Source organism: Dreissena polymorpha, chromosome 14, assembly GCF_020536995.1.
Source record: "Dreissena polymorpha isolate Duluth1 chromosome 14, UMN_Dpol_1.0, whole genome shotgun sequence".
NCBI lineage: Eukaryota > Metazoa > Mollusca > Bivalvia > Myida > Dreissenidae > Dreissena > Dreissena polymorpha.
Window position 1 is genome coordinate 39,238,664 of NC_068368.1, and position 22,215 is coordinate 39,260,878.

The 22,215-nt window shown below is 37.6% G+C and overlaps 1 protein-coding gene across 2 annotated transcripts in view; it reads right to left on the reverse strand.

Moving 5' to 3' along the window:
* Positions 1–4,395: 4,395 nt before the first annotated feature.
* LOC127858929 (tetratricopeptide repeat protein 38-like) overlaps positions 4,396–22,215 on the reverse strand; it is a 46,040-nt gene continuing 28,220 nt past the window's right edge. Inside the window, exons 7-13 of one of the 2 annotated variants that reach the window (XM_052396272.1) lie at positions 13,164–13,283; positions 12,789–12,887; positions 7,716–7,797; positions 7,167–7,332; positions 6,444–6,600; positions 5,183–5,256; positions 4,396–4,900 (exon numbers count right to left, since the gene is read on the reverse strand). In XM_052396272.1, the coding sequence (XP_052252232.1) occupies positions 4,810–4,900; positions 5,183–5,256; positions 6,444–6,600; positions 7,167–7,332; positions 7,716–7,797; positions 12,789–12,887; positions 13,164–13,283 (789 nt within the window). In that variant the 3' untranslated portion in view covers positions 4,396–4,809. Of the gene's footprint in view, positions 4,901–5,182; positions 5,257–5,515; positions 5,665–6,443; positions 6,601–7,166; positions 7,333–7,715; positions 7,798–12,788; positions 12,888–13,163; positions 13,284–22,215 lie in introns of those variants that run through there. The other variant, XM_052396273.1, reaches the window with a different exon arrangement.

Sequence of the window (22,215 nt, forward strand, 5' to 3'; positions counted from 1 at the left end):
GTAACTGGGAGGCCTCTGTATTGATCCCTTAAGTGGAAGCGTTCTTTAGATCACCCGTTAGACACTAAGTACTGCTCATTGTCGGTTCTGGTTCTACTTAAATGTACCCGGGGTACTCTTAAGTATACTAAGATGTACACCTGGTACAGAAAATTTACTGAAATGTACCCGGGAATTCTTACGCTATAGAAGTAATTGTCTTTCTTGGGTAAGCCGCTAGCAGAAGCATGTAAATGATGTTAGTATATATATTCAGTACATATATAAAAAGGTGTGCGGTATTGTGTGGAGATACAAAACGCTTCACATCATTTATTTGCACATAAAATAATAGTTACACAATCAGTAAGACTAAAACACTGTCATCAACTTACAAGAATGTTTACGTATATGAAGTTCCAAAGTGATGTTATCTTTTTAAAAACTGTGGAATCAATAAAGTAACATTTTATTACCTTTTACAAAATAAACTAGAAATGGCGCTGCAGAGGCCGACTCGTATCCACAGTTGAGATTGACAATATTGTCATAAGAGTTCAGTATCAACTAGAAGTGAATCGGTGTAGAAATGAAGAAATTATAGTAAAAGGCAATTTTGGGTTGGTGTGGCCTATATGGGCGGGGCGCCCCAGGGTTAGTATAAATGGGACCATGCATAGTTGAGATTGACCGTATTGTCATAGGAGAAGTTCAGTATCAATTTGAAGTGAATCGGTGTAGAAATGAAGAAAGTATAGTAAAAGGCATTTTGGGTTGTTGTGGTCTATGTGGGCGGGGTGCCCCAGGGTTGGTAATGGGGTCATGCATATTCGAGATTGACCGTATTTTCATAAGAGAAGTTCAGTATCAATTAGAAGTGAATCGTTGTAGAAATGAAGAAATTATACATAAATTATAGTAAAAGAAAATTTTGGGTGGGCGTGGTCTATGTGGGCGGGCGCCCCAGGATTGGTAATGGGGCCATGCATAGTTGAGATTGACCGTATTGTCATAAGAGATGTTCAATATCAATTTGAAGTAAATCGGTGTAGAAATGAAAAAGTTAATGAAAAATAACAAAACAAATGAGTGAAAATCTCTGACCAAGCCACACTAAATAACTTTAGACCAAGGGGTCAGATCAAAATTCCTCCTAGTGCAAGGTCGCACATATGCCCATAGCTACCATGTGTGTAAGTTTCAAGGTTCTAGTGTTAATAGTGTAGGAGGAGATAATGGCCAGGACAGACAGACAGACGGAGATAACCACAATATCCCCACTTTTTCTCCGAAAAGCGTGAGGAAAACAATGCTGATTTTGTACTAGCGCATAAAACATTTTTCATGGAACAACATGTAACAACAAATTAATTAATTACACAATAGAAAGGAAATCATATTAATGGCATTATGCACTACTTAAACAAGCTATTTGCTGCTGTTTAGAATTACACTATCTTACTAAAAATGATCACAACAGGTTCTTTTACATACTTGTGGTAAGTTTTATATTACTAGTTTGACATTTACTGGCAGACACTTGTCAATATACAGACTAAATTTGCAAGGGAACCTTCATATTTCTTCAGCATCATTGCCTTCGAATTGTTCATTTAACAACCCTTTGACAATGTTTGCACATCTGATCTTATAATGTCATTGCTGTTTTTGTTTATAGATAGACAGATATAGACTTCAAAGTTCTATAAAAGTTGACACATGTTCCATCCAAGTAAACCAACAGAACCAATAAATAATAAGATCACCACAGCAAATAACTGTGTGTATAGCTTGGAAACATCGATAGTTCAGGAATCCCTTCATTGTTTATTTCTGGAATCCAAAACTGTCAGTTTTGCTCAATAGAATGGATGGAGTTGTGTGATGCCTAGCTCTTGTCTTGGCAAATAGCTGAATCTCCGATTTCTTTCGATTTTATTTGCTTTGATCTTTTCGATATCTTGTTATTATTATCACAAACGCTTGTTAAAAAATAATTTGTTTTACACATTATAGTTGGCATCTATATTCTAGCAGTATTCTCGCGGTATTTCAATAACGACACCCTACTGTTAACTTGTCAGTATTCGTGACGCATTTTCCATTCGCTCTCAGACAGCAGTTTTACGTGTGATCATGAGCAATATTCTGGTAAGTTGTGGTTGTTATCCATCAGAAATACATTTATTCACACAATTTTACGATATTCCGATTTAGCTTTTTAGTCTTCTAGCTTATTTTAAACCTATTTACATCTCGTCTGCTCGAACTTGGACGATATCCCGAAAGGAAACATTTTAGACGGGTTATATTTACCAAAATTGTGTTTTGTAAAGACTGTCACTATAAGTAGTGAACCAGTCTATGAGACTTCTATGAAGAAGAAGAGCATTCAGGGGAGATTATTGTGTAATCTTAATTCTGAAACGGTCTCATGTAGCGGACAAAAACATATAATGCGAGAATATTTAGTGCGAAAAATCTGATATACATGTTTAACATTTTTCCAACAATTCACGATTAATGATGTCATTGATATATTCCTGAGGTATGTATTTTAATGTGATTTAGCATATGCCAAAGTGTTTTTGATTTGTTCAAGTTCATAAATAGCATCGCGAAAATATATGTCACGTGGCAATTTTTTTTAGATGCATCACTTTGTGTATTTTTTTATGTCTAAATTTTCATATGTATGAACCTCTAACGCGCGCTTCGCGGGCTTTTGCCCGTATTAAGAGTAGTGCTCTATCGGATAAGCAGACGACCAATGAGCTATTATAATCTGAAGACGACAATGCATACAATACGATGTACGACATTAAAATTATAAAAATGTATAAATCTGATTGAACAAATTGTTATATAAGTGATTTGTCCCAATCATGACCATGCAGTGGCGTACCTTGGCATACGACAGTTCGCCCGTGCGTATAATTCAGTTTCAAACTTAAAAAAAAGAAAACTCTTAAAATTCGAAAAATACAATAAAATGTGAGGGCAAAGGGGGGGGGGGATTAGGGGTATAATTATGTAAACAGGCAAACAAGACGTCCACTTTTACACAAATTCTCAATATTTCGGCGAACGCTCCGTTTTATCGAGATGTTTTTAGAGATAGCGTCAGCGAAACATGTTCATTAGATGATACTCAGAAGCTAGCTCATTTGACAGATCTCAGAAGCTAGCTCTTTTGACAGATAAGTAGGAACATGTTCACAGCTTTACATTTACATTTCCTTTAAGGTAAGTTGATTTATAGATCTACGAGTTAAATAAAAGTTTAGTATGCTCGCTTAAGACTCAGCGAGCATTCTGTTGTTTCCCTTAAAGAGTGTTTCCTTTACGGTATAATTAAAAACAAATTTAATTTTCTGTTTACCAAATACTAGTACCCCAAATCAGTTTCAGCAGATAATAATGACGGGCTTAGTTTTTGACGCAACGTCGCACCAGGTTTGACGACTCGTCTAAACAAATGCACACGCTGTGGGCGTGGCACTACATTTTTACAGAGTCGCAACAAATACACGAACATGAGAAAGGTTTCCATGGAAAACATGCTAAATCCTTCATTTTGTTTAGAGGATAAATTGAGGCATAAAATTGCCAAATGTCGCTGAAAGATAACAACAAAAAGCTCATTCTGCAATGAAATCCATAATTTTCTGGGGGAGAAGCACGAGTCAAACATTTCCTCATATTTACATGCCCATTCACTTGCAGTCATAGGCTTGGTTTAAAGCCTTGACACTCAAACTGGTCAAAAGTATATTTGCAGTTGGCAATTTTTTATTGAATTTTTTTTTTCTCATTTTTTTCAAGCTAAAATTCGAGAATAAACATTGCCAAGCAATAGAGTTGAACACCCTCGCACTCCTTTGCAGTTACGGATCCATTCTCCCTCGCAATAAAGCTTCTTTATTTTTAAGCAATGACACTTAAACTTAGCAAATAAATTATGGTCGAAAGTATATAATGTATGTATAAGTATGTATAATTCTGTCAAAATGCCAGTCAGAGTTACATAACTTTGCCTGCACATTCCCCTTATGATAGTTAGTAAGTGTTGCAAGTATGAAAGCAATAGCTTTTATATTTAAGGAATGAAATGGACCTAAACACAAAACATAACCAAATTTTCAATTTTCTAAGTATAAAAAAGGCACATAATTCTGTCAAAATGCACTCCGGAGTTACCTAACTGCCCAGTCCCCTCAAGATAGGCAGTAAGTGTACCAAGTTTGAATGCAATAGCTGTGATACTTTATGAGAAAAGTGGACCTAAACACAAAACTTAACCGGACGCCGACGCAGACACCGACACAGACGCCGACGCCAAGGTGATGACAATAGCTCATATTTAAAAAAAAATAGATAGGCTAATAATTAACACATAATAAAAAACTGATAGAGGAAATTCACAATCTTATAATAAACATCTATTACATAATATGGTCACGACAATTCGCCATGTAATAATACACATCGAGAACATAACCAAGTCACATAGATAAAGATGAAATACCGGTTATAAACATCGAGTACATAAGCTGAGTAACGACAATTCACGATATTATGAAAAAACATTTTACACATTACCCGACAATTTACCACACATTCATCAACATCCACCGACAGACAGTGTCACGCAAATTCACTGTATTATGAATTGTAATGAATGATCCCAAAATATTATGATTATGATAAACAACAATTGCGAAACATTTAGAAAAGTTCACATATTGTGACACTCAGCAAATGCGTCCCATGGTTACGAAAGATTCATATAATATGGCCGTCATCAAATGAGTAGCACGGACCGGAAGTTCAAAGCGCGTGTAGTGTCAGAGTTCGCTCCATGAGGCGATCAGTCAGCGGGGAGTTAGGTTTGTTCGACTTTCGCTCCAAAAGCAAGAATCTAAAAAATATTAAAACAAATAAAACATCAAACATGCGTCTCCCATTTGACTTGTGTCAGACTGTCTGACAAATTCCAAATTTTCGCGCGCAGGCGCTGCAAAAGTACTACTATACACGAAATTTACTTGTCGAACAAAGGGGTAGCTTTGTTGCTTGTTTGAATAAAAGAGTTTATTGAAGATGCATTCATAATTGTATATATTGCATCTCATACATTCCTAAAGGCGGCATAAACCTCCATGTCAGCACATGTCATCATCTTAGCAACATGTCTACTAACCTTGCCAGTGCATGGTGTTGTTTGTTGCTGGATTTCAAGGCCGCGTGAATTAGAAACTGATTGTACAAATCTCTCTGAAAATGCAATATGAGTCGTGTTTTGAGAAAACTGGGCTTAATGCATGTGCGTAAAGTGTCGTCCCAGATTAGCCTGTGCAGTCCGCACAGGCTAATCAGGGACGACACTTTCCACTTTTATGACATTTTTCGTTGAAATGAAGTATCTTTTTAGCAAAAATCCAATTAAGGCGGAAAGTGTCGTCCCTGATTAGCCTGTGCGGACTGCACAGGCTAATCTGGGACGACACTATACGCACAAGGATTAAGCCCAGTTTTCTCAAAACACGGCTCATATGAACAAACTGTATGCATGTCGTAGAGAACTCAGCTGCACCGAAGCACACCCAGTAATGTACCCGATGGGTACGGCAGGTATTACCGGCATCGATATTTCATACAATGTCATTTCGCTTCATGAAGCGTCTGTAACAAATAGTTGATTACTAGCACTATATTCGTCGATTATTTGTCATGTTCACTTCTTTTAAGATTTCTTCAAAAGAGCATATTACATTTTTTTTGGTATTATCTTGGACATAATTTGAACAAAACTATTCACGATACAAATGTCATATCAAATTCGACAAATGGCATGCAAGCTAATTTGCTGAACAGTTTTGTACACGAACGATACCATAACTCAAATACATTATAGGACTCGATTGGTCAGTGTCAACTCGGGTACTAATTAAATGTACCCGGGTACGGAAAATATACTAAAACGTACCCGACCAATTTATACTGTATCCGAGTTTTATAAACGCCCAAAATCCGATGTCGTAAACCGCGCAACGGACACACAATTATCTTTGAACAAAGCCTGCCTCATCATTCTTTTTTTTAGTATGATTTCATAATATCGAGGTCATTTAAAAATGTTGCAATTAATATGAACATAATTAATTGAAAAAAGCTGACAACGACCAATTTAGCGTAAGAATTCCCGGGAACGTTCAAGTATATTTTCCATTCCCATGGCACATTTAAGAATACTTACGAGTACCCGGGGTACGTAGTAACTATCAACCGAGCCGACAATGACCAATCGAGCCATTATAGGACGAAACTTACACACTCAGCCAGTAGAGAGACAGATACATATCAGTTAAATAAGGTTGTGTTTTTTCAGACACATTCAACATGCCGATCATTATTTGCTTAAAAATTGTGATTTTTAATTAGTGTCTAGGCCCCAATCTTACCTGTGCGTGGCTTCCGCCGATTTTCCACACCTTGTACCTGACCGGAAACAGAATGTCAACCGCCCTATCGAACTGACCCTCGTGGTACGCCACAAATGCCTCGCATATCGCCAACCCAACCTCCCTTGTTACGTTAACTTGATCACCCTTGTTGTCACTGAAAATGTTTCACATGTTTATAGGTATTTTAAGTTTTGCCAATTTTTTATATTTATTTTCCAGTACAGCAAAAACAAAATAATCTAGTTTATCAAACTGTTTTGATAATTATAAATGGATTACTGTTTCATATTAAAACCGCTTCTTGAATCCGAATGTGAAGTGCAAAAGCGTCAGATTAAAGAAAGAAACGAATTTCTATAAACTGCTCCACGACAGCCTCGTCTATTCTTTCACAATACCTCTTGGTTGTAATTGTCATACGAAGACGTTAGTTTACATATTTTCTTTAAAATAACTTTAAAGCTTAAACAAACGAACACAAACAAAAACATAGACATTAATTGCATCAAAAACAGAAATCGTCAGAAGAAGTTTTACAGTCATATGAAATCCGTTCGTTCGTATGTTAATATAAGTTCGCAAATAGACTGTCATGTGCAGCTGATATGTAAAGTTTGGTAAGTATTATAACTCCATATATGGAGTGAAAAATAGTACACTAAATCTTCTTTGTATTATTGAATAAAAGTTTACAAGTTTTAGAAATGTTGCAGCACGTACGCTATCCAATCTTGCAATGACGTCATCATCTGCGTCACCGCTGCCGCGTTTTGGGCTCCAAGGCAGGCCAGCAGGATGTGATTGTCGTTGAACGCGAGCACGTGGTCTTCCAAGTGCGGCCTGATGACGTCATAGCAGTCCTGCCAGCGACCTTCCAACTTCGCTCCTTCGATGGTGAAAGAGATCTATATATTAATGCCGGTTAACTATCGATTTTAATTTAATAGTGATAAGACATAGCAATAATTTCACCAGTGGCGCATACATGAGTAAAACCATGAACCTCGTTTTGAGAAAACGGGTTAAAACAAAAGTGCTTAATGCCGTCCCAGATGAGCCTGTGCATTCCGCACAGGATAATCAGGAATGACACTATCAGCCTAAACTTTATTTATGTAAAAAGAACCTTATTTGAACGAAAAATAAATACAAGCGGAAAGTGTCCTTCCTGATTAGACTGTGTGGACTGCACAGGTTAATCTGCGGCGACACTATACTCAGGTGCTTTAAACCCCTTTTTTCCAAGAGAATACTCATAAATATGTATACCCTCCATTTCCATCCGCATCAACAGAGAGCAGGCGTCCACAAAGTCTAACGGCGTACCGGAAGTACTTGCCCTCTGGAATACCTAGAAATATTATGTAGGTAATAAAAAATATGTACATGTTTGTACTAAGTTTGATCCCAGTATGTATGTTTATTGAATTTCCTTTACTTTTGTGATATATGTTTAGCGACAAACTATATTCTTTGTAAGTTGTTTGTATGTACCGGTATTACGTATTCTCTATCTTTGATGGACACAGGCATTTCATGAATCTCAAACTAAAACATTGGCTAATAGTCGTTCTTCGTTATAATTTGCATTTTCAAAAGAGATGGAGTCAATGACATGAGTTTTCGCTAAGAACTGGTGGAGGCCCCAGTTATATTTTAAACTATAACAAAATGACATAGTAAATAACATCATTTCTTTATGCGTTTTGCGTTCACAGATTTTGCAAGTTTATGCATACAACTAAAATGTTAAAATCTATTACATTAATCATAAAAGTTGAAACGAACGAAACCCTAACAACAGTTTTTCCTCCTTTATAAAGTACCGGAAAACAGCACTTTCCCACTTGGGAAAAACTACAAATTTTCCAATTCCCAATTGATGCCCCCCCCCCCCCCCAAAAAAAAATAAATAAAATAAATAAATATTGTTTTTTATATAAATAAAATGCAACAGTTTCCCTATGCAGCTCTAAAGCTTAACCTAAGTAAATATAATATTGACAACTTGACAACACTTAGTTATCAAATTTAAAGTATTTGGGAGAAAACAAATCAAATACACCAAATTCCCAATGTGAAGATTTCACGACAGAAATTTCCCAATTTCTGGGTTTTTCGCGAAAATTTTTCCCAATTGGGTACTTTTCCCAATAGGGCATAAAAAATCGCTGCACAAGTAGTTTTTGCCTAATTGCTGAAAGCTTGAGTTTGACGTTAGAAATCCCTTTGCGTATCCAGTGTCCGTATATGTTACAAAAAATATCCATACATTTTAAACCGCCTCCTGTCCAACTTTTTTTTAAATATAAAAAATCCGATAACCATCAAATGCATTCATGTTATATTCATAAGATTGCATATTACGAATACAATCAATAGATGACTAGACATTGTTGTGTGAAAGCCCTTATAAAACAGACTTATACTGTGATTTCGATTTTTTAATCACACTATTTGTGTAAATGGTTAAACATCCGATGCGATAAAAATGTTGTATAGCTTACGTATATACCCATACCTCTTTCAATAAACATTACATGAGGCGACAACTCGTGTCAGAATCTGTGTCGAAGATTTATTATTATTATTATTCTTTATTTTTCAAAAACTATTATTTCATGAAACTGGCTTCTAAATAACTGCTGTTCATATGTTATGACCTAACTTCTAAGTTATACTTAACAATAATTCAAGCACATTGTAACTTCATGGATAAAATGTCATCACACAATGCACATATAATGCAAACTTAGTAACCACTGACCAAAAAGGTGTTTCACTAAAGTGCCTGTAATAAAATTATACAAATAATATAAAAGTCATACATACTCCCTTCGACAGAAAAGTAAATAACATAAAGCATTGGTGTATAGTATATATACGATATATAAGTATACAGTTTAGTATATAGATACATGAAATGTCGTAAATTGTAATGTCATAAATAAGGACCCGCCGATCTTAAAAGCGTGATTATACGATTTTGTATATGTGTTAAATTGTCATATATAAATAAAATATGATACAATAACACAACCTAGGCAAGAAAAATTATACATTGAAGACGAATTTCATAAAATGCAGCAAAGACAAATTAGCGCCCCGAGCCGATTGTGACGAAGACATTTCGTACATATTTTCCTACAATAACCGAAGCATTCGTCTTTTTAGTTAGTGTTCGTGTGTCGTTTGAATAGATATCGTTGCAGGAATTTAAAATGAACCGTTAAACAAAATTAAGATTCACACCGTACATGCATGATTTACATGCTGGCGAATTCGATTGTACAGACATTTTCGAATTCAGAATAAAATATCGTGCTTATTTCGCATAATTCGACACATGTTCTTCTTTATATTATTTTAATTTATATTGAAAGCTATCACATGCTATACCCTATTTCCCATGTAATTGGCGTCGCACTGAAGTGCGGCGACTAGTATGTAATACGCGTTTTTTTTTCGCTTATGGGAGGAGAAGTTATTTTACGGATCAATGTATATATTTTCGTTGTCAGAATATCTTGCATAGTGGTGATTTTTTGTGTGTAAATTATTGTAAATAAGTACTGCATTTGTGCCTATTACATTTACTACAAAATTTATTGCCAATATTGCAAAGCTAATTCTTTTAATTAATAACTGATCACAGGAACTGGGTAATAATAAAAGATCACAGGGACTGGGCAAATACGCGAACCGATGAAACTTTCTGGTTTTGAATAAAAACAAAACTTCTTTGTTCCACTATCATAGCAACCACCTAGTTACTAATAAAGGCGCTAAAGAGCGCGAAGCGCGACACGTATTATTAATTGTTATAAGGAGTCTTGATAAAGGAAGCAGCCGCTTATCAATGAGGATCATCACAGCACCCCAGTCTCATTACTATCAAGTCCTCCTACAGGTTTTTTTTAAGAACCACATATAGAAGGCCGCAGGCCTGACCCGTATCTTGCCAGTGGTATGGACCCTTTGGTATGGACCTTTAACCCCGCTCACTATCCAGCGTTTAAACTTCCGGGTTTACATTTAAACCGACTATTAATAGATTATTAATATCTTAGTTAGAAGGTGATTTTTCAAGCGGTTCCGTAGTGTAGTGGTTACACGCTCGCTTCACATGTGAGAGGCCCAAGGTTCGAGCCCCAGTAGAATCAAATTATTTTATTTGTGTTCTATGTTAACTTTTTGTTTTGATGTAGACATTTTAGTTTAAATAAATATGCTGTTTTATTGTAACCATTTTTTGTTTTTATTATGCCCATGACATATATATGTGTGAGAGGGGGGGGGGGGTCGTAAACACATTAAAACTTTTACAGTGTTTTCATATCAAGGAGTACTCAACCCCTAACGTAAATGAGCAAAGTAAGAATACGTTCAGAATCATCTCCCCTTGAAGTTGAGAAAAATATGAAATTACGCTTACAAGATGAAGCAGACTTTTAAAATCTACACAGTTCTGTTCCATTAATGAAAACTGCACACGGATGCCAGTAAAAAAAGGAAACCAATGTAAATAAAATTAACTATGAAATATTTTGGGGTTACAACACAAAATCATAGATAATGGTTATGTGGGGGTTATAACACAGCATCATAGATAATGATTATTTGGAAGTTATAACACAAAATCATAGATAATGGTTATACCAGTATCTTTTTCTATTTTGTTAAAAATAATCGGCCTATATATTAATATTTACAGTAGAAAAAAAATCGTTCCATGTAACTTCATTGAGTGCCTTTTACACTGAAATTCCCGACGCCCTTTGATGCTTTGCATCAATACTTATCTTGTACAACCATTACATATTTGTTTTATATTACACAAGTGTAATACAAGATTTTAAAGCGTTTTCATTGGCTTAGTTTTCGTTTATTGACCAATCGCATTTTGTTATTTTGCTGAAATGACGTTGCAACGTCAAAAGACGTCATTAAATGTAAACAAAATTCGGGATTTATCATTATGTTTGCGTAAATATTTATTGAATTTGTTCATTTAAAAGCATGAGATAAAAAAAGATCTGACACTCGTTGTCATATCGTACCATATTTTATTAAACTCGTCCAGCAAATTCGTTAGTAAGCTCGCCAAAGGCTCGCTTACTAACAAAATTCCAGAACTCGTTTAATAAAATATGGTATGATATGACAACTCGTGTCAGATCCTATACATATGTTTAATAAGTTTTTTACACATTTTATATAAATAGATAAATATTTGACAAAATCGTATAATCTTACTTTAATTGTAAAATATCGCTTGGTTGAGGTGTTGTAAACGTTGTCAATTAGGAGGTAAAGAGTTGAAACGCACCATTTCGAGCAGAAATATCATGTTCTTGAAATTAAAATATACTTTTCAAAAAAGAAATTAGTGGACATTAAATAAAATGCAAAAATCTTGCATTAAACAATATGAATAATTACAATTAAAAAAGTCAGACGCATGTATTAAACAAACAGTATTTTCATTCTGGTTGCTGACTAGATTTAACCAGGTAGGTATCGTATACAATGTAATATTGACATACGCGTTTGTGATTAATAAGTGCATGTCGTCTGTACACTGTATTCATAACATATCATCGTAAACTAGAACTTTATATATGTAATAGATAAAGAAGTTGTTCATTCACGGAATGGATAGCCGTCATATTCCTAGTTTAGTTTATAGTGTTGTGTATCCATCGATCCATTTGCGTTTTAGCTTTAATATCCCGCTCTTCCGTTGATATTTTATTTCATTATAGTACCTGCTAAGTACACACAGTTATTCTTGTTTCGTTCATACTCGTACTTGTTTCCAGACAACCAGCAATAATGTGTGCTCTATTATAAAATATGAAAACCTATCAAATGAACCGCGCACTAAAATTATAGTCTACAGAAAAGACTTTCTTAGCGTCGGCATTCTCTTTCTTAGCAGCTGGGGAAAGCTGATTTGTTAAAGTTATAAATGTTATAAAAATATACAAGATTTGCGCACTTAATTCAAGAAGCATTTTTATTCAGAATAAATCTTTAAGACACAGTGTAATTTATGGCAGATAGAAACACTAGAACCGGTATATTCGATGTTCTATATAGAATCTGTTTGTGGATCAAGTATTATTTTCACCCGACCGAGCCTAATCAGCACTTAAGATAGTTAATGCAATGACTTTCAATTAGTATTCTACTCCGAATATTAATCTTTATTATTGTGCTTGTGTGTCCATTTATTCCCTTAATTCCACTTCCATCTTTAGGATTATTTATATTAAGCCAGATCACTTACTAATATAAGAAATCTATCAGAACGCGCGAGTAATGAGACGCTATACTCACGTGGCCGTCGAAGATACCCTTGGCCCCTTCCAAGTCCCCTTTCTCAATCAGGTGCAGGGCCCAGTGCCAGTAGTTGTGGCAGGACAGCATGCCGCATGTCTGATCAAGTAACAAAGCACACGCGTATTGCAACAATCATTGAGAAAACACATGTGCACAAACCGTCGTCCCTGATTAGCCTTACAGTCTGCACAGGCTAATCAGGGACGACATTATTCAGTGTTATGATATATTTCGTTCAAATGGCATTTCATCTTTGCGAAACTACACTGAAGGCGGAAAGTGTCGTCAATGATTAACCCGAGTGGATGGCACAGGATAATCTGAGACGAAACATTACACACACGCATTTAGCCCAGTTTTCCCAGAACTTACGCTCCAGTCCCTCTCCGTAGCGGACATGAAGGCGATGCCCTCGTCCTGCCTTCCCATCATCTCAAGTACGTGCGCCACGCTGTGAGTGGACCAGGCGTCCCGAGGATTCATCTCTAGACCCTGGTGGTAAATAGTTGAGCCTTTATCTGTTGCTGAATGCATGTGCGTAAAGTGTCGTCCCAGATTAGCCATAGCAGTCCGCACAGGCTAATCAGGGACGATACTCTCCGCCTAGACTAGATTTTCGCTGAGGAGAATCTTCATTAAAACAAAATATACCATAAAACGGAAAGTGTAGTCCCTGATTAGCGTGTACGCACTACACATGCTTATCTGGGACGACACTTTACACACATGCATTAAGCCCAGCTTTCCCAGAACAAGGCTCATTTGCTTTTGAAAGGATGTTTAGACATACATGTAAATAACTATATTGTTATTTATTATATACCTGCTTTATGTTCCAAAAAATTACAAATAATAACAATAGGTAAAATACAAGTGCAAAGTAATAATTCCCGTATTATGCTACTCGCTAGTTTTCCAATTCCGTATTACTATACTAGCCGGACTACTTTTAATGACGTCACTTTGAATGCAGAGACTTATACGAGCATTCGTTTATTATGAACGCTTGAACTCATTTTTTTTTAACTTAAATGATTCAAAGTTGTACATAATAAAAGGAATATTACGCAAGTCAATTGTTACAAGTGTTTGTATCAATCTCGTGGCTTGCGCTATTTTGTATCACACTCGAGGCTCCGTCTCTCGAGAGATACGTCATCACACGACTGATACAAACACATGGAACAATTGACTATCGTAATATTATTTATTAATACAGTGCGTGTTAAATTGTATCCTGCTGTTATATTTCTTTTATGCCTCAGTTACAAACAAGGATCTGCCACAAGATGGCGTGTGTTTTAATGCGTAAGCTTATTTCAAGAAATCGTCGGAGGCCATTGTGCCACCTGTCTAGCGCTGGGAGTCGCCAACAAAGGTCTGGTAAAAGTTTAGGAGTTATCAGTACATCGAAAAAAGCAACAGGCAATCCCCATTGTGTCAGGGGGCGACAGGCCGAGTTCCTGAACAAAAATTATTTGACGCGTATATAAATTACAAGTAAAATGTGCGATAAATAGTTTTACAACGCACAATAAAGCACCAGTTTCAATACACGTTTAATGCTTTGAAACGCATGTTGTGGTGAACATATTTGCTTCTGACCCCTGTCCCATATGTCGGTTACAAGGCACGAAGGCGATCGGTAACCATATATTAAGCTATAGCTGACTAGTAAGAATATCAACGCAGTATATTAAAACACCACATCGTGTCAATATATTTGAGCCGTGCTCTGTGAAAAGGGGATTTAAGTGCGGAAAGCGGAATGTGTCGTACCTGTGCGGACTGCAAAGGCCAATCTGGGACGAAACTTTAAGCACGTGCATTAAACACCTTTTTCACAGATCACGGTCCATATGTATACCTGACGATTATACGTTATTTATAAATGCACATGCTCTTTACGTATGTATGAAGATCTCGGAGATGTATTAATGAACGAAATACATCACGATTAGCGGCAGTTAATTGAAGAAACTTCTTCATGTGTATGCATTACTCAGAAAATTTTTTATTAGCTAGCGTCGATTTATGATATTATCATTGTACAAAAAGAATTAGCCACTCAACCACATTTGAGACCAAAGTCCTCGCTTAAAGCTAAAATGGAGGCGAAACTTCACTTTTTGGTAAGTTAATTGTAAAACATAATTGTTTGTGTTTTACTTATTGGTACAAGACATAGCACAGCAACAACTACACGGATTCCGCTTTCTTTCGTATATAAAACAGGTTTAATGTTTTAATTGTTTCTAAGTACAATTTTAAACAAAGTTCAAAGCGTAAAGACAAACTTCACTCGCACACTTACATAATAATAATGCATTTCCACAAAAGTGAGCTTCAAATTATTGGACTTATTATCGTAACATTGCAAAAACAGCATATGGTAGGATATTGAAGTATTTCAAATAAAATTGGTGGTATTGACTACTTTCTAAATGTATGTCGGCAACATGTCCAGTCCATAGTCAATAATACATATACTTATTTAACAAGCTGAACAATTCTCGTGTTGAGCTTTACCTTGCCCTTTGCCCAAGGGGCACTGTGTTGTTCATTTTTAATGCGTGATGGATGATGAAGTTCGTATAAACTGTGTTGTATAATTGTTGGTATACGACCTGGAAATGTGACCTTGACATCATTTGCACATTTGTGGTGGTATTATTTTTTAAAATTTTATTGAGAATGATGACATAGCTGGCTGTAGTATGCTTATTGTGCACCTTTGACCTCTAAGTGTTACCTTTGACCTCTAAGTGTAACCTTTGACCTCTAAGTGTTACCTTTGACCTCTAATTGTAATGTTACTTTTATCTAGGAGCTAGGAAGATACATTTTGCACATTTGTGGAAAATTATTTTTAAACATGGCAAGATAAATGGTGAAGTTACAGTCTGGACACATTGCACATTACTACTTTTAATATTCATCCTTTGCATGTGGCCTTGGCCCTAGCAGTACGAAGACGTTTGATAAAGGATACAGGCTTTCTATAGATGATGAGCAATTGTAATACATTATTTTAAAATTGAATGATGAGTGATTAAATAACAATTTTTAAGGTAAAATTTAACCTTTGACCTTTAAGTGTGACTGTAAACTTTAGAGGTGGGGAGGAAACAAGTGTTACGTTAGCTTCTTATGTTCGACATAAGATAGTGAAAGCCATTGTGTGAATATGTTTTGTGTCACAGTGACCTTGACCTTTGACCTAGTGACCTGAAAATCAATAGGGGTCATCTTCAATTCATGATCAATGTACCTATGAAGTTTCATGATCCTAGCCATAAGCGTTCTTTAGTTATGATCGGGAAACCATTTTACTATTTCGGGTCACCGTGACCTTGACCTTTGACCTAGTGACCTGAAAATCAATAGGGTTATCTGCCAGTCATGATCAATGTACCTATGAAGTTTCATGGTCATAGGCATAAGCGTATCGCCTATCCAGGGGGATCCACCCACTCAGAGACGCCCTCTTGTGGCTACCAGGGGGTCCTCCCCGTCCACCACGTTGACCGACGGTGCTAGCGACACCACCTGTAGTGGTCCTACACTGTCGGACGACTCTATGTTTGATATCACGGGGAGAGACTCTCTGGTGTCAGTGCACTCCAGTATATTGGAGAACCTTTCTATCTCTGGTATCTGTGAAATAGAGGAGGAACCCCGAGTTAGTGTCCCCCCTAACAGTCCCAGAATGGTCGACTCCCAGACATCCCCAATGAGCTCCCCTTCCGACAACACCAGCAGACGTAACTCGTTTGCTGGGGACTCATTTATTAAAATCAAGGATCCGCCAGCAACAGGTCCCACATATAGGAAAATATATCTCAGCGAGCTGGCGGATCTGGTTGCTGAGATAATAAAGGACCAGAAAAGGCCCACTGGGAGTCGAGTCATATCTTACATTTATAACAAAATTGATTCTCGATTCAAAAATTTCAGAGAATCAATAACAAAGGTTATCCCCCCTGATAAAATTTTAACTCATAAAATCCATTCTGGAACTGGAGATCCTCCAATAGTAGTAGCAGATCCAGGATGCCCCCCCCCGGCCAGCGGTACCCTCCCCGCAAATAAGAAACACGTTCGGCTTGCCAGGACCCCCGCGAAACTCAAAGGGGCCTGTGCAGGCCACAAACTAGGAGTTAAATCTCCTCACCACTCAATAAATCAGATTAAACGCAAGTTAACTTCGCACCACTATGGACAGTAACCTGCAAATAATTTCATTCAATGTTGGTGGTCTTTCCGCCAACAAATTTACTGAATTAAAATATTTTATTGACTGCAACCCTAATACCCATATCATATGTTTACAGGAAACTAAATTTTCAAATATTTCTGTAAAACAAATACCAGGGTATAACTGCGAATTTAAGAATTATGTTACTTCAAACCAAAATATTGCTGGTGGTCTTGCCATATATATTAAAAATACAATTAATTATGAACACCTGGGAGTGAACAACCAATTTAAATCTGATGGTAGCACTGCTATTGAGGCATTAGCAATTAAATTGGTTATTGACAAGAACCGGCCTCTTATCCTGGTCAACTTATATTCAAGAGGATGTGATCTTGAAACCCTGAACGGCCTCTTTAAGGAATTAAGGACCATTAAAGGACCCTTTGATGTAATATTCACAGGCGACTTTAATGCACATCACCCTGCTTGGGGTTCCATAAATTCAGATGCAGAAGGTCGGGCGGTAATAGAATGGTTGGACGAGCAAGATCTTATACTGCTCAATGACGGTTCTCCAACCAGGCTTAACCCCACTGGTTTAAACTCCCACATTGACCTTACTGCTGTTAACGCCAGGATAGCAAGTGCGTCTGCATGGGCAACTGTTAAAGATACCATGGGATCTGATCACCTCCCACAACAGGTTACCCTGCTCAACTATATTGCACAGGGAACTGAGGCCCAATGCTCAGGGGAGCAAAAGTTTTTATTGGAAAAAGCTAATTGGGCTCAGTTTAGGGACCTCTGCTCAGATCTCTCCCTTGCAGATGTTCACTCCCAGGATCCAAATCTGTTTTGTATTAACTTAACCAGCAGGATACTGTCCATGGCGGAATGTAGCATACCGGTCTCCTCCGGCAAGGTCAAAGCCAGAAATAGGGTCCCGTGGTGGAATGAGGCGTGCTCCAATGCGGTACAGGATCGTAAAAATGCTTTAAAAATTCTTAAAAAGAACCCCGCTGAGCATAATCTTCTTAATTATAGGTCCCTCGAAAATCAGGCAAAGCGGGTTATTTTGGACGCAAAAACTCAAAATTGGAAAGAATTCTGTGATTCAGCTATCATTAATAAGAAAAATACTAGGGATTTTTGGCAAAAAATTCACAGAATTAAAGGAAATTCATTCACCCCTGTACCGCTACTTAAATACAAAGGCGAAATTGCCACTACCCCAAGGGACAAGGCTCAATTTTTGGTACGACATTTCCAATCTGTCTCCAGTGACTCAAACCTTCCCGTTGAAACTCTGAATTATCAAAAGCGGTTTGAGACTGAGCACCGAAATATTTTAAATGAGCCTGGGGATAATAGCACGCCTCTCAATTTACCTTTCACTATTACAGAATTATTAAGTGCCATTAACAGCAGGAGCAACACCGCCACGGGGCCTGACAAAATAGCATATTTAATGTTTAAAAATATGCCAGCCATAACTCTAAAAATCTGGCTTAACCTATTCAATCAGGTGTATAGGACAGGCAGGATACCACCCGAGTGGAAGCAGGCCACAGTGATTCCAATTCCTAAACCTGGTAAAGACAAAAATGATCCAAACTCATATCGACCAATAAGTCTAACATCACATGCAGGTAAATTACTAGAAATAATGGTCAAAAATAGATTAGAACACTTATTGGAATCAAATAACATACTAAACCCCTTCCAGTCTGGCTTTAGGAAGGGGCGATCTACTCTTGATCAGCTAGCTAGATTACAACATGATATTCTCTCTGCAAAAAATCAAGGGCAATCAATATAAGCAATTTTTTTGGACCTTCAGGCCGCCTTTGATTTAACATGGACCTTCGGCATACTAAAAAAGCTAGCTGACTATGGAATCACTGGATACTGTTTCCACTACCTCAGAGCATTCCTAGAGGGCCGTAAAATCCAGGTCAGGGTCGATGGGGAGTTATCAGAGGTAGCCATAACTGACCGCGGAACCCCTCAGGGGTCCGTAATATCCCCAACTCTGTTCTCCCTCATCGTATACGGTCTACCTGATGCCGTAAAAGACTCAGGAATGGTTATCTCCCAGTTTGCCGATGACTCAGGCACTTGGTTAAAGGGGTCTAACATGTTACGCCTGCAAAAGAGGGCTCAAGCAGGCTTAGACTCCATATGGAAATGGGCAATTGAATGGGGATTCAAAATTTCTCCAACCAAAACAGTAGGAGTACTATTTGGCGAACAATTTCAGCACTCTTTGGACTTAAATTTAGGCGGCACCAAAATTATCTTTGAAAAAGTGGTGAAATTTCTAGGTATGTACCTAGATAAACAGTTAACTTTTACTCACCACTTCAAATATTTGGCAGAAAGGTGCGAAAGGGACCTAAATTTAATGAGAATGTTAAGAGGCACAGGTTTCGGATCAGATAAAAATAGCCTCTTAACACTCTACAAGTCCCTTATACGTCCAAAGCTAGATGATGGAGCCCAAATCTATGCATGTGCTAAGCCAAACGCCCTAAAAATGGTTGATGCCATTCAACACAAGGCCCTAAGGATAGCTCTGAGAGCCCTAAACTGTACACCGGGTGCACTGCTAGAGGAGGAGGCCGGTGTGTTACCTCTTGACTTGCGTAGAAAACAACAGTCCCTCAATTTCTGGGCCAGGGTTAAGTCTCGGCATGGTTCAAACCCCGTAAACAAACTTGTCGGGACTGGCACCTTCGTCAAGGGGAAAATACTTAAGCGTAAGCATGTCGCCCTACCTTTTGGTGCGAGTATTAGGACCCTGGTTGAGGATGCCGGTCTCGACAAGGTACATGTAGCAGACCTGAGGCCCTCCAAGGCCCCCCCCTGGACGCTTGGACCCATTGATGTTGACCTATCACTCTCTAATAAAATAACGAAAACTGACTTGCCACAACTCATCAAGTCAGAAGCTCTCTCTCTTATAGACAATATGTATGCTGAGCATCTAAAAATCTACACTGACGGCTCCAAATGCCCTAACTCTGGTTTGGTAGCCAACTCTTTTGTAATCCCTTCAAAAAACATTAGTAAAACGCACAGGCTCAGCAACAATCTCTCTATTTTTACAGCAGAACTTTTGGCAATTAAATTCTCTCTGTGCTGGATATTGGTCAATAAACCTACTAAAACTGCTATTTTATCAGACTCAATGTCATCTCTTGAGTCCATAAAAAACAGAAATAGCAGATCTAGGCCTGATATTTTAGCTAGCATTTTGGAACTTCATCAACAGTGCCTAGATAAATCTTTAAAGGTCACATTAGTATGGTGTCCAGCACATGTCAACATCAGTGGGAATGAACAGGCCGACAGGGGGGCCAAAGAGGGCCTCTTAAGGGGGGCCGTAGATGTTGGGGAACCCCTGGCACCTTCTGAGATCTACTCCCTGACAAAGAAATTTGTTTTGGGCGAGTGGAATCTCCGGACCGACAATTTGTCTTCCCGTCGACATACTTTTACTAGACCTGCGAAAACCCTCAGGCCGCCTGACAGATACTCGGCAAGCATTGTGCTTGACAGAGCCATCACGCGCCTGAGGATGGGAACCACCCTATTACCCGGTGGCGCAGGAAAGTATGTCCTCGGTATAGACCCTGCATGTCCTAGGTGCCAGGAACCTCTCACTGCGCCCCACATGCTGCTACACTGTCCTAACCATAAGGCGCAGAGGGACCACCTTGAAGCTGCATTGCACTCCCATGGACTAGTTTTTAACCTTACCAACGTGCTAGACCCCAAGGGAGCAGCTAGGGGCCCGGTCTTCTCTGCCCTTGCCAAATACTTACTAGATTGTCAAATAACTGACATAATCTAGGTCATTGGGGGAGGGAGAGCAGCCAACACCCACCTAATTATACAGTCTTGTGACTGTTTTCTTTTAAAAATGTGTGGCATTTCTTACTACAAGAAAGGACGAGGCTGTCCAGTAACCTGGGATTGTTGGCTGCATTGCACCCCCTCCCTTCCTCTTTGACACCCCATCCTTTCCCCTTCAAACTCGAAGAACCATGTCGGACTGGAGTGCACGGTGCAGGGCCTTATACCATTATAAACACCTATTTAGCCCTATCTAAGACAAAGTATTGTCGACCTTGCTGAAAGTACTAATCTTGTACCTTGGAGCACATTAAGGATTATTATAACTGCTATCTTGTGTAGCAATTTCCTTATTTTTGTGAAAACTGCTATTTTATATAGCAAATTGCCTTAATTTTATTATTATTGCATTAACTCATGTTAAAATTGCTACTTTTATAGCAAATATCCTAATTTTTTATATTAAATTGCTATTTTATATAGCAAATTGCCTTGGTTTTACTGTCTAATTGTCATTTTGGATACCATATAAGGTACTTTAGTATTATTTCCTCCAATGTTATCATCAGTATACTAATAATATTGGATAGATTAGAGCTTTTTGGGTTTATCTTAACGTATCTAGGTAATATTTGGTCTTTTTACCATTTTACATTTTACCATTATCAATTTTCCTTCAATAGTATACAAACTATTTTTCATTTACCGTGCACTCCCTCTGGTCCAGGGGAAACAACCATTGTAGACTTCATCATCACAATTACCTCCCTTATTACAACTGAGTGACACCACCCCTGCTGGCTCTTCTTTTCCCCCACCCACATCGGCCTACACTTCCATAAAATCTCTCCTTCTTTCAACCCTCCAGGGTGGCAACATGTATTTTAAATATATAAATGCATATAGTCCTGTACATATTGTAAATAATGTACATCTTGTACAAATTTAGCTGTCTTTGTCTTATTTTTAACTGTAAAGTACATTGTCTTACCCTTAATTTTTATGTGGCCCTATGAAGGTGACCGTTTGGAGACACGTGAGTTATTGCCCTTAACATATAAGGGTTTATTACTAAACCCACTTTTAAATATTGTTTTAATGCTACTCTGGGGGGATCTCTCTTTTCCATAGCCCAATCCTCCTTAAGTTCCATACAGACAGGGTCTTATGTTGGAGCATTACGGCTATATTCCCTGTCTGCAAGTGTTCAACATTGAGCCACATACATAAACTTGTACTCATTAATTTTTTAACAACTCAATACTCAATTGCAATATTAATATATAATTGAGAGTTACACACTCTATGTGATATCATATATTGTTTTCTTTTTTTTTCCTTTCCTTCTCATATAATTGCATTTGC